Source organism: Lepisosteus oculatus, chromosome 25 (genome assembly GCF_040954835.1).
Source record: "Lepisosteus oculatus isolate fLepOcu1 chromosome 25, fLepOcu1.hap2, whole genome shotgun sequence".
Taxonomy (NCBI): Eukaryota; Metazoa; Chordata; class Actinopteri; order Semionotiformes; family Lepisosteidae; genus Lepisosteus; species Lepisosteus oculatus.
The window spans coordinates 12,086,738-12,098,990 of NC_090720.1; the positions used below are offsets into that span (position 1 = coordinate 12,086,738).

Here is a 12,253-nt window from a genome sequence, read left to right on the forward strand (position 1 = left end):
GGGAAACCAAGTACTGTATGTCATCACAAAAATCCTGCTGTACTCAAATGAAGGGAAATGTTCAAAACAAATAAACTGATTATTATATAAATGAATCTTCTAAATTGAATATTATATAAATAGTATTATACAAAAAGTTAGAAAATAGATGTATGGATTATACACTTAACCCTTTAATTACAAAGGGAGCCTACCATTTTGAATTATAGTTCCGGATTGTGACAAAAGAAATAGTTCTATTAAATTAGACTCTTTATCATACATATGTTTCCTTGTGAACTCATTGACAAATGGTATTAATGGATATGTTTAAATTAAGGGAGGAATTTACTGTTTGCATTTGTCTTAAGATAATACATTTGTCATTCATGTTGGGTATGATTTGGTTTAGTTTTTATTCAATTTTTTATGTTACATATTAAAAACATTTTGAACATGTTGTTTCGCCACACTGTGTCTTTTATGAAGACACTGGACTGAAACTGCAGTCACATAAGTCATTTTGCAATCTTTGCTGCAGTTCAAGAAATACTTCTGTTTTAATTTGGAAATCAAATTTTGGGGAAACAAATGAATTTCAGTTACATAAAAGCAGGAATATTAAAAAATGCAAACGGTTTCGATATACTGTACTTACAGAACTTGTTCTGTCTGCAAATGTGTCTTTGATGTGTTTTCAAGAAAAAACTGATATCTGCATGTGAAAGGGGAGTGTTGAAGGATAATATCCAATCCAAAACGTTTTAAGGTGTTTTTAGTTTTATACTGTATGTATAAATATGAAGCTGAGGACAGGCATTTACAGTCAGAGAGGAAGCACTGAAGAAATCGTTACCTTGATACTCATACAGTACCTGCTGGACCAAGTGTGATTCAAAAGCTGCTTTCTTCAGAGTGTAACCAAGGTAAGTTTCATTTCATAGCTGATGTGTTACAGATCATCATTACAGTGTTTTACAGTATTTTCTCCAATTTACAATTGTATAACCACCGTAAGTGTTGTGATTTGCCTTCAGAATGTTTTACTATACTATATCATAAGAATATCAAGAAAATACCATGGCAATGTTTCTGGGAATCATTACTATCCCACAGTACATTTACTTTAGTAAATGTCTGATACTGCTGTACACCATAATATTCCCAAGGGCAAGCGTTGTACATTACTGTTACCAATCCTATGTATGGTCCTACTGCATCTTGCTTGACTAAATAATAATCACATAACTGTACATGTATCTGTCCTGTTCCTTGTTTCTCTGTGCTTTACTTGTTCTTCTGGTTTGTCTTGTTGTCTGGGGCTATATATTTCCGGGTCTCACTTTCCTCTCGCTCGGTATTGGGATTGGTTGTAGAGAGGCTCGCCTCACCACGTCGCCCCACATCCGCTACCTGAGGTCTTATGTCTCGTTCCGACTTCGCCCGATACCTTGAGCCCGGAGCAAACCCCCTTATTTGCTCCTTTCCTGCCGCTACACATAGGGTCCTCCCTTCTTGCCGGTCTCTCTCCACAGCTATACCCCAGATTCCGTGACAGTTAGAAAATGGATGGATGGATAATATGCTGTATATTTAATTATTAATTTGCTTTATAAAACTTTAAGCAGTATTCCATCTTTTTCATAAACGTTTTCTGCATCAGAGTCTTTAACTTTGTCACTTGCTATGGTTATTTTGGAAACATTCTGGCATGCTCGTTTGAACTACCTAATGTTTATTATCATTATAAAATGATATAAAGTTATAATGTTTTCCATGAACACTTGGTGTCTTATTGCTGTAATGGATAATGAAAAGCTTGTAGCTTCATTGAACCTTTTGTAGAAAATGGAAAAAGTAACACTAGTAGCTTTTAATTTAGCTCATCCAATTAGAGTGACATACTGTACTGTAAGTCATTCTTTGAAAGTCATTCAAATCACTTAAAACCTCTTTTTTGTTTTAAATAAGATATATTTCCTTATTGTTTCAATTAGTATATAAAGCCACTATGTACAATTCTAACAATAAATTGTCTGTTCTCTAATTACTATTAATTTATATTTCATTACGAATAATTCTGTTACTGCATTTAATTAAAAAATGAAAAATGTCAGTTAGTGTTACTGTACAGTATGATTAGTGCAGGAAAGCACTAATGGGTTAATAAACATTTACTTGTTATGATTAAAATAGGATTTGTGCAAAAGCCACATTAAGATAGATTCACTGTGCCACCTGGCAATTCCAGAGAGTAATGTAGTCCTGCAACAGATTATGTGAAAATCTAAAAAATGTTGGATTCTGAACATTGTCTTTTGTGGTTATTAAAATAGATATCTGGAAAAAACATACAGGCAAAGCCATGTTTGATAATCAAGTCACATTATATGGACATACAGTACACAACACATACAGTGCTAATAGGAATTTTACATACAGTTACACAATGTTTCCAAACTAAGACATTTTGTGACCTAATAGCTTGAAATCAAGACACATTTAATTAAAATGTATTTAATGTTCATTTACATATTGTAAGTTACAACCTCCAAGTGCAATGTAAATGCTCAAACAGAAAAGTAATTATAATTGAAAATCTAGAAAAGATTTTTTTATAACTGGATACACCCCTTGGTAATACTATAGCAGTTGTAAATTAGCAAGGAGTGAACTGTGTATTGTTTATGTATAGTTTCTCACAGTGTACTTGTCTTCACCTCACTGCTGTCTTAAGAACTTATCTATATATGATTAATTTTGCTCATTTCTTCCTACAAATATAGCTTCAATCCACACTAGCATAACAAACAAAAATTAAGAAATTCATTATTAATTGCCTCTGACACAACCCGCTTGATGTATCAGAATAAAAGTCTCAAGGGGAAAATTAACACAGTATGCAGTTGGTAGTTTGACATACTATATATTTGTGGTACTGTAGATGTAACATGCATTATTAGAATATTAGGAAACTTCTAAGTAGTAAGTACCTACTTGTAAGTTATGTGAAAAATAATGTTATTTTGTGTATGGAATTCTGTTTTGCAGACAGACAGAAAGTTGACCTCATCTTCAGAAAGAGACCATGTCTGACCAGGTTAAGACTTCAGGAGCAGCAGACAATATGTGTGAGTATGTAGAGAACTGACATTGTTTCACAGATAAACTGTATTTGCAAATCTACAGGAGCTGTCTGAAGGGATAAAATGGGCACTCAGGGCACCATCAACTCCCATGACAGTGAGCTCAAAGGCTGAGACTCCGATATCAATGACTCAGAAATTAATCTTGAATCTGATCTACACGAATTACTCTATAATGTCAAGATTGAAGGTTTCAAAGCTCCAGAATTTTTTAACATGTCATGTAAAAGAAAAAAACTGAAAGAGCTCTACAGCCAGATAATATTTAGATTCTAAACAGTTCACTTAGAATAATAAATACTGTATGTAAAACAATTTCAAGTTTCTCACTGAATTTTTTGATTAATTATTTTCCCACTTTGGGAGGACACCAAATCCTAATAAACCATTACAATCTGTCCTTTTTTCTTATTGCTTTGTTTTCATTAGTTAGATTTTATATTAAATGTATTACTATTATATAATGGTCTTTTAAAGATTAGGATATTTGAAGTTGGTGAAATTGGTTATTTTGTTCACTATTTGATTATATATTTTTTTTTGGGAAAGGTATGGTGCTGTTTGCCATGGAAAGATCAGGGAGTATCAAGATTGGACTGCCCCCAAATGATTACAATGACAACTTCAGTGAATATTCGAAATATGTGGGAAATCTGCAAGGCATCTCTCACGTCGCCTTCAGCCCTCAAGGAACAATGTTTGCAGTCTGTAATGCACAGCTGTATTCTGGGTCTCCTCCAGCGAATCCAGATGAGAACTGGCTGAAGCAGAAAGCTCGGTGTGTAGGAAGGTCTGGGTGGGATCAAGTTCATTCCCTCTTCTTCCATCCAAACGGCACACTCTATGTTGTCATGAAGAGTGGTGAACTTTACAGGGGTCCCCCTCCTGAGAATGAGTACGTGTCCTGGATGTACAGGGTTGCTACGAAGATAGGAACTGGAGGATGGTGCTTCCCTTCTCTGTTCTTTGACCCTGCGGGTATCCTGTACACTGTGACCACAGAAGGGAATCTGCTTAAAGGAAGCCCTCCGAATGATATGAACTACATCTGGAGTAAAAACAGTGAGATTATTGGAACTGGAGGCTGGACAGAACTTACCCATTTCATGGCCTTCTCTCCTGATGGCAATCTGTGGTGTGTCTCCAAGAATGGAGGGAAGATCTACACTGCCCCACCACCCAGGATTGCCAGTGATAACTGGATTGGAAGAGCACAGAATCTTGGATCTGGCTACAATCAATTCCCAATCCTTGCCCTCACGCAAGATAAAACCATAAGTCAAATTTTAAGTTTGGATTTTTCTGTTAAAGATGCAAAGATTCTTTCAAAAGAGCCTCTGATAGTTGGGCAACATGACTGTGACAACTCTACCGGCTCTGTTCCTTACACTGCAACTTTCGAGTAAGTGCTGCATTCTAAGTATTTTCATTTTTCTGTATATCACAAAATACACAATATTTACAAAAATTACACACAAAATACACTGCCAATAGATCTAAAACTTAAATTGTAGGACTGCTGGTAATCATTTGGCAAATTTAACACAAAGATGTTTAAGGGTAACAAAATTTGAATTTAATGATGTCTGAAAATTTATTTTGAGATATTATTAAATGAAAAATCTACCTTTAGATTCATTTCTACATATATGTTCAACTATAACCTGTCAGTAAATCACTTGACTCTCAATTTGACTTTAAACAATTTTAAAAATGTTATAGAAGTGGTTAAGAAGAATCACCACACTGCAACACAACTGGCAGGTGTGAGCCTGTATGGGAGACCTCCAGAGAAAGCTAAGAATGCTGCAGGAAGAGGTGTTAGTGGGACCAGTGGGGGGTGCCCACCCTGCAGTCTGGGTGGGTCCTAATGCCCCAGTATAGTGACGGGGACATTATAATGTGAGACGGATGAGACATAAAACCGATGCCCTGACTCTCTGTGGTCATTACAAATAACAGGGTGATTCTCAAAAAGTGTAGGGGTGTTACCATGGTGTCCTGGACAAATTTTAGATTGGAATTTAACAATCATGGTCTCCCAGTAATCTCCATCTATGAATTGGCTTCAACTCTCTGTTCTCCTCCCCATTGAGAGCTGCTGTGTGATGAGTGTATTGGTGCACTCTGGCAGAGCTACTCATTGATGGTAGTGGAGGGGAGTCCTTGTTACTTGTAATTATTATCTTCATCATCATCAATGTACTGCAATACATTTGAAAAACTACCAACTTACCTTCCTGTCCACTCTATATATGCTGAATTTAATGATGATGTCATGAGGGTATTTTCGGGCTTGAGGAGAATTAGAATATGTGACAGAAAAGATGAAGGAACACCAGCAGAAGATACAAAAATTACTAACATTGCAAAAGAACAGCCAAAAACTTGCAAAGAAACTACTTCGAAACTGTTGAATCCTGAGTTTGACTCTAGTCCAGTCCTCCTCCGTGAGGATTTTGCATGTTCTTCTCATGGTCAATGGCTTTACTTAGATAGATACTTTATTGATCCCGTGAGGGAAATTGCAGATGCACCATCAGCTGTCTGTGTCTGGGAGGTTCCACACCTGGAGAGTGTCAGCAGGTTTGGGTAGGCTTTAGTCAGCCACAATTTGAGCAAGCAGTAACAACATGAAAAAACCCTGTCTTGCCATCTTCACTATCTCTGAAGTTCATGAAATTCACCCGGCTGGTTTGTCAGGCAAGTACTTGCACAAGTCCTCCTTCTCCCAGTGTGGTGCAGCCAGGTTGATACAGTCTGCAGCTTTGAAACAAGAAGTTCTAAAATAGAATGTGATTTTTTTTTTCAGGTTTTCTGAAACTATTTCCTTGGAAAGCTCTTTCACCCATTCTCATGAATTTACTCTGGCAGTTGGAGCATCAACAACCTTTCAAGCTGGAATCCCATTGTTGGCTGCGAATGAAACCACAGTCTCTATTAATGCCAGTACTACTCACAACTGGAGTTTTACAGAGACAGAAAGGAAAGAGGTACAGTATGTTCCCAGTACTGGATTAAGCTATTGAAGATGAATGGTGCCTTTAAGCCCACTGGGCTGTTACTCAAAGAAATTGAGCAAGACATCGCTGTTTTGTATATGTGGAATGGAAGAAGAAAACAGGGCACTTGACTAACATGGTGACTTTGATACTAGAACACTGTTGTTATGCACATTTTAACTACAACTTAACTCCTTAAATTGCCTTGTTTTTTTATTAAGTTCAAGCACATCTGAAAAAGGCTCTACAGATGAAACACTGTCTCTTTTCTTTCCCTTTCAGCGTGGAATAAACCTTTACCTCTTCCTTTGTTTTTTTTATTGCCATAACCAGTGAACTGCTTTAGCTTACTGGTTTTGAATGCTGTATTTGTCCACTGTTTTCTGAAAGCAGAGACCCCAGCCAATGGCTTTTGCTTCTTTCATTGCAGATTGTTAATACATCCAGCCTGAATGCTACAGTGCCCCCTGGGGAGGCTGTGAGATTCAAGGCTGTAGTCCAGAAGGGGATCATTGATGTTCCTTACACAGCGAAGGTGCTCACTGTCTTCGGACACCAGACCACTATCACTGGGACATGGACTGGAGCTTCAGTTTCGAAAGTGGCAATAAAGGAAGAGCCTATTGTTAACTAAAACAGTTTAGTAGTTACATGCATGCAGATACTTTACCTTACAGAGTATATATATATGAAAATGCCAGTAATTTAACATTCAAAGCTATTTAGCTTTTGCTGTTATCTAGTAAAATGGGTATTTCCTTCAACAGCATAAGTATACTAATTTGCTTAATTTCTCTCTGATCAAGGAATTTGTTTGAATAAATTTCTCTTTTAAACTACAATTTGATATGATAATTAGAACTAATTGTATGCCAAGCCATTTGTGTTGGATTGTTCAGAGCTATTGCATTTAATCATCTTCACTATACGGTACTTGGGTTTTTTCCTTAATTTTTGTAATAATTATAAAATGATGATGCAATAATTTCATTAAATTATGATAATATTAAATTTCATTTCAATAATCATTTTGGTGCCTGGAACATATTTAGTATTTTTGTAATACTAAATAATTTAAAATGAGAAGTGCGTCAATAAAATATTTGAAGGGTGTATGTTTTCTGCTTGTCTCTCTTTTGTCTTGTTGACTACCAGTGTCCAATTCCGGTCCTGCAGAGCCTGAGTGCACTTAGCTTTCTGGGTTACCTCTTTCTAAAGATTGGCATTTAATAAACCAAGCCCTGGTTCTTGAAGGCTAAAACGTGAATTCAACTTTTTTAAAGGAGTTTATGATGAAAGCTCAGCTGTCTGTAATTTGTAATTAATCAGGACATCACTTTCTCACTCAAACATCATAGATACTGTACATTATCTCCCTCTGTCCCTTACATTTGTCTTTCGCATCCCTCTTCCACCCCATCTCCACCTCTGCAGCTACCCCTTGGTCAGTGTTCTCTCTGCATGGCCTCCCAGAAGGACTCTAGCTTCCTCCTCCTATGTCAGGAGGTTAACCCTGAGCCAAGTGGGCAAAGTTATCTTAACTTTCATTACTCGACCTAATAGTTAAATCTCTGTCACGGGAAATACCGTGAAATGTAGTTAAAGACTCTATGCGAGACGGTATAATCCGGAAGTGACTGGAGTAGGACATCAGGTAGGACACAGCAGGATCAGGGTGGGTGGAAACACAGGGGGTGGTGACGGCAGTGATCTGGTGCAGGGGGGGAGTGCAGGCGCACGAGTCCGAAAGGAAGTCCAGTAGGGGAAATCAGGACGCAGTCCAAGGTCCAGGTGCCGGGAGATCCATCCAAGACAGACACAGGGAACAGGGAAAGAGGAATACAGATAGTTAAAACATTGACAGGACAAGGCGCTCCGAGCCCCAAGCTCAGAAGGTCAGGACACCGTGGTGAAGCCTGTGCTCTCGGGCCACTCCTGTGCCCGGTGGTAGGCGGGCTTCCGGGCATCCGTCTTCCAAAGCTGAGCCCAGAACTATGGAGACGCCGGGCTTCAGTAGGGAAAACAGGATAAGATACAGCTGGGACAAATACAACTGGCAACACATTGGAAAACGTAGGAGCGCCCTGTAGAGGAAGGATGATGGCCATCACAATCTCTTAGAAATCAGGATGCTATGAAATGAATGGGAACCTCCCTTTTCTATAAAATCCATTCACTAACCAGTAGATTGTGTTTGTAACCCAGGGATTCTCTATATAGGAAATCCAAGTTTCCTAAAAGCAGTAGAATGGCAAGTTCTCTTAACAAAGTTCAAAAACTGAACTTGAATCTGGTCATAAAATCTGATTAGAACAAGGAGCTTTAGTCTTCTGTCTTCCTCTCTGTCTTCTCATTCTCTTCTCTTCTCTCTGCTCCTACTTTCCTCTTCTCTCTGTAGCTGCCAGTTTTTCTTTTTCCTCTGTTCCTTCGATGAATTTATGGTTTCCACATTATTAGAAACCACTGAAGAACTTAGATCCTGTCCTCTACAGGAAGATCTACTGTTTTATTGAACAAATGCCTCTGGGGTTTCCTTCTTTGGTACATTGGATCAGGGGCATGGAGAAGGCACAAACTATGCATGCCACTCCTCTAAGCCTGATATAGTGATATGCTTTCTCTCTATGAAAGAGAAGGCAATACTTCTCGCTTACTCAGAAGTGCTTCATTTTTAACCACATTGCTTGGTTGTGCACTATAATCTAGATATACTATCTCATGAGAGAGAGGGCAACTCCCTCTCAGTCCTTTGTGAACTGCGTTGCTTAAATTCCTCCCTGCTTTATTTCAGTGCTGCAAATGGGTGGCTTTCATGGTTCAAGGGTATGAATGTTTCCTGGTTGTATATATGGGTAACCTACTACCTATAATAGAAAGCTTTTCTGTGATGCAACCCATTGATCTTTCAATGAATGTATCCCTCTTCTTCCATCCAGGAGGCAGCCTCTAAGATGTGATAAAAAGTGGTGAATTTTACAAGGGTCCCCCTCCTGAGATTTTTAGGCATACAAGCATTGTATCTAATAAGTCACTTTACACTTATTATAATGTAGACCAAGATGGCTGTGTAACATACATTTTGTATTCAGATTCGAGTTTAAAAATTGTTCCTGTAAAATGAGATGGCTTGAAGTTAGTTCCGTACATTTTCACCTTCCAAATCATATCAATTTTGATGCTTTCCTGACTCTTTGCTTTGACATAGTATTTCATTATAAAGTCCCGGAGTGCATAAAACAGCTTGCAGTTTTATATTTCAGTAAGATATGTAAGAAACAATGTTCATTATACCAAACCACAAATTACACAATGTCCCATTCTTTTTATTTAGTTAAATTTTGTTGTGTTATTCCAACATTAGTAAAAGGAGTCTAGCCACTACCTGTAGTGGTTTTTAAAATAGACATTTGGCAAAATACATGCATCATTTTACATGGACATACACAACACATATTGTACACATCATTTCAAACTGCAGATAATTGCTCGCTGTTGTACTGCCCAGTTTATAGAAACTCTATATGCTTATAGAAAGTCTAAACACCGATTCCAACTTAAACATTTTGCGAAATTGCAAACAAGACACATTCAATCAGAATGTATTTCACGTTCATTTCGATATTGTTACACACAACCCCAAGTGAAAGACAAACATTTTGAAAAGTTGTTGCAAATGAAAATCTCGGAAAATGGATTTTATAACTGTACACACCCCTTTAACAGTAACAGGACTTGTAAATTAGGAAGGAATTCACTGTGTACTGTTTCGGTACACTTGCTTGCACTCTAACTGCCTTCACCTCACTGTTGTGTTTTAAGATCTTGCCTACAGTACGTATGACTAATTCTGATCATTTTGTTCTGCATTTAAAGCCTCAACGCTTTTTTACCCCAGTGATCGCCCTGCGTTTGCTGCTTCCTGAACCCGCACTAGTTTAACAGCTGCTTCTGACAATATCCGTCTGTGTGATGTATCAGAATAACGGTGTCAAGGGGAAGATTAATCTGTACTTCAAACTTAGAAAAATGATCTATCTGTGGGTTATATATTTATTGGGTAATATTAAAAAAATATCATTACATACACACGTATTACAAAGCGCCCCTTTAATTTGTTAGCAATGTAATTTGGGACTTCTATTAAACATTTAGTATTTTGTAAATTTGGAAAAACAGTAAAGCTCTCTTTAACAATATACAATATGCATTACAGAATCACAAGCTCAAGGGCGCTACGGACCGCAATCCTGTGTCATAGTCACTGGGTCACCGGGTTTGTGGAGACCTGTGATGTGGAATGAGACTCTCAGTACACAGTCCGCGCACTGACTTGTCCACACGTATATATTTATATACAGCTCACATTCGTAAACTGAGCATTTCAAACTGTGCCATGTAGCAACACTGAAGTCAAGAGGAGTTGATCTTCAGAATTGTAACTGTCCGGGTTTGTTAGAATTATTGTCCCGTGTCTGAAGAATCAAAACTAAGGCAAACTTAGGCAGATGAAGTAACTCTTCTCTGTTTTCTCATGATATATTTTTGTCCATGGTTGAATTGCAGCCTGAACAGTGTTTTGGCTGCTTTTCGCTGTTTCACACACACACTGTGCTGCCTGCTCACACTGTCCTGTGCCACAGTACAGCACATGTCTGACTCCTGCCTTATCTAGCACTGCTTTACCATCTCCAGCAGTAAAGTATTATAGGCTCATCTTAAAAGCAATAAATGGAGGGTGTTAAATAGATGCATCTATTCCAAAAGAACCACCAAATGAATCAGCTTTGCATAAAGTGTCCCTTGTGATAAACAGTTCCATGGTTATATTTCAGGTCGGATACCAGGATTACTATCAGCACCACCAGAGTTTCTAATTAAGAACCTTATATTACATTCTCACGCAACTTCAGATCATTTTCACATTTCTGAAAACCTTTAGAGAAATGTCCTATAATTTTTCTTGAACCTCTCTCCACTCGCCCTAGTTTTCAGGAGTGAAGAACGCTAATTTGAGCGAATACATAGAGGCTCTCTTCCTCCTCTTGAGGTATCAAACCTCCAGCCTGGGAAAACACTGTATTCAAAGTCTGAAATGCTCTAATTAAAAATGTCTGATGTACCAGTAACTTTGACACAGAACTGCAGGATCAGGGGAATACCACCATTGGGCCTGTGAAAGCACTTGTGTGTGTTTTTATGTGCAAATTGTGACTATTCTGTCAAAAGGAGCTTTGCCTGTAGGTTTAATCAGAGTGTCTTAATTTAAAAAAAAATTGTATGAACTGTTTAATATACAGTATGATTCAAATTAAAGCATTACTAACCAATTAAAGGATCACTGTGCAGTACATGGGTGAAATAATGAACATCCTTTTTTACACATCCTAATTTTAGGATTGAGGATAAATTTAATGAATTAAAAAAAAATTACAACTGTTTTTTGGATTACATCCTGGAAATTGTTTTGGCTGCTTTCCCCTGTTTAATACACACTGTGCTGCCTGCTCACACTGTCCTGTGTCACAGTACAGCACATGTCTGACTCCTGCCTTGTCTAGTTTACCATTTCCAGCAGTAACTTATTAGACTCCTGTTATGGTGGGGTGAGGTTGGTATAAAAGCAAAATTACCAGCAAAAACCACTGTAATTTAACTTTTGACTGTAGTGTAATCTGCAAAGGATTCCAACTCTCATGGATTACTGTAATACAGTATGAAAATTAGTACCATTAGCCTAAAATTAGAAAGTGATGCATGAGGTTCTAAGACTATCTATTGGCTTGACAATAGGACCTCACAGGCTGTAACTCAACCACAGGCAAAGTACGACATGAGAGAACACAGAGGTCCCTCCAAACTGACTATGTCTATGTTTTGAATTTTTAGAGACGGGTGAATAATTCTAGATAAACCCAAACAAACAGCCCCAGTTTTGAAGATTAACTCCCCTTGACTTTAATTATGTTGCTACATAGTACTGCACATCTGCTGACAGATGGGGGTACAATGTTAAAAAACATGGAATTCAATTAAATTCAGCTCTGTTTGACATTATACTTACGCGGCTGCATAGTATAGTGAAAAGTGTTTCTCATTAGTCACTCAGGTGCAGTATATAAATAGAAC

The 12,253-nt window shown here is 37.7% G+C and overlaps 1 protein-coding gene across 1 annotated transcript; it reads left to right on the forward strand.

The window, feature by feature from the left end:
* Window positions 1-796: 796 nt before the first annotated feature.
* LOC138225081 (uncharacterized) lies at window positions 797-7,240 on the forward strand. The gene is made up of 5 exons (XM_069183923.1): window positions 797-905; window positions 3,031-3,110; window positions 3,675-4,527; window positions 5,938-6,118; window positions 6,558-7,240. The coding sequence occupies exons 2-5, from the start codon at window positions 3,068-3,070 to the stop codon at window positions 6,759-6,761; spliced, it is 1,281 nt and encodes a 426-aa protein (XP_069040024.1). The 5' UTR covers window positions 797-905; window positions 3,031-3,067; the 3' UTR covers window positions 6,762-7,240.
* Window positions 7,241-12,253: the final 5,013 nt, after the last annotated feature.

Excerpts from the sequence above, each read along its gene's own strand:
- LOC138225081 (XM_069183923.1), top strand. The coding sequence starts at position 3,068 with ATGTCTGACCAGGTTAAGACTTCAGGAGCAGCAGACAATATGT. Across the intron at positions 3,111-3,674 it reads AGGAGCAGCAGACAATATGT|GTATGGTGCTGTTTGCCATG; the intron begins GTGAGTATGTAG and ends TTTTTGGGAAAG. Across the intron at positions 6,119-6,557 it reads CAGAGACAGAAAGGAAAGAG|ATTGTTAATACATCCAGCCT; the intron begins GTACAGTATGTT and ends CTTTCATTGCAG.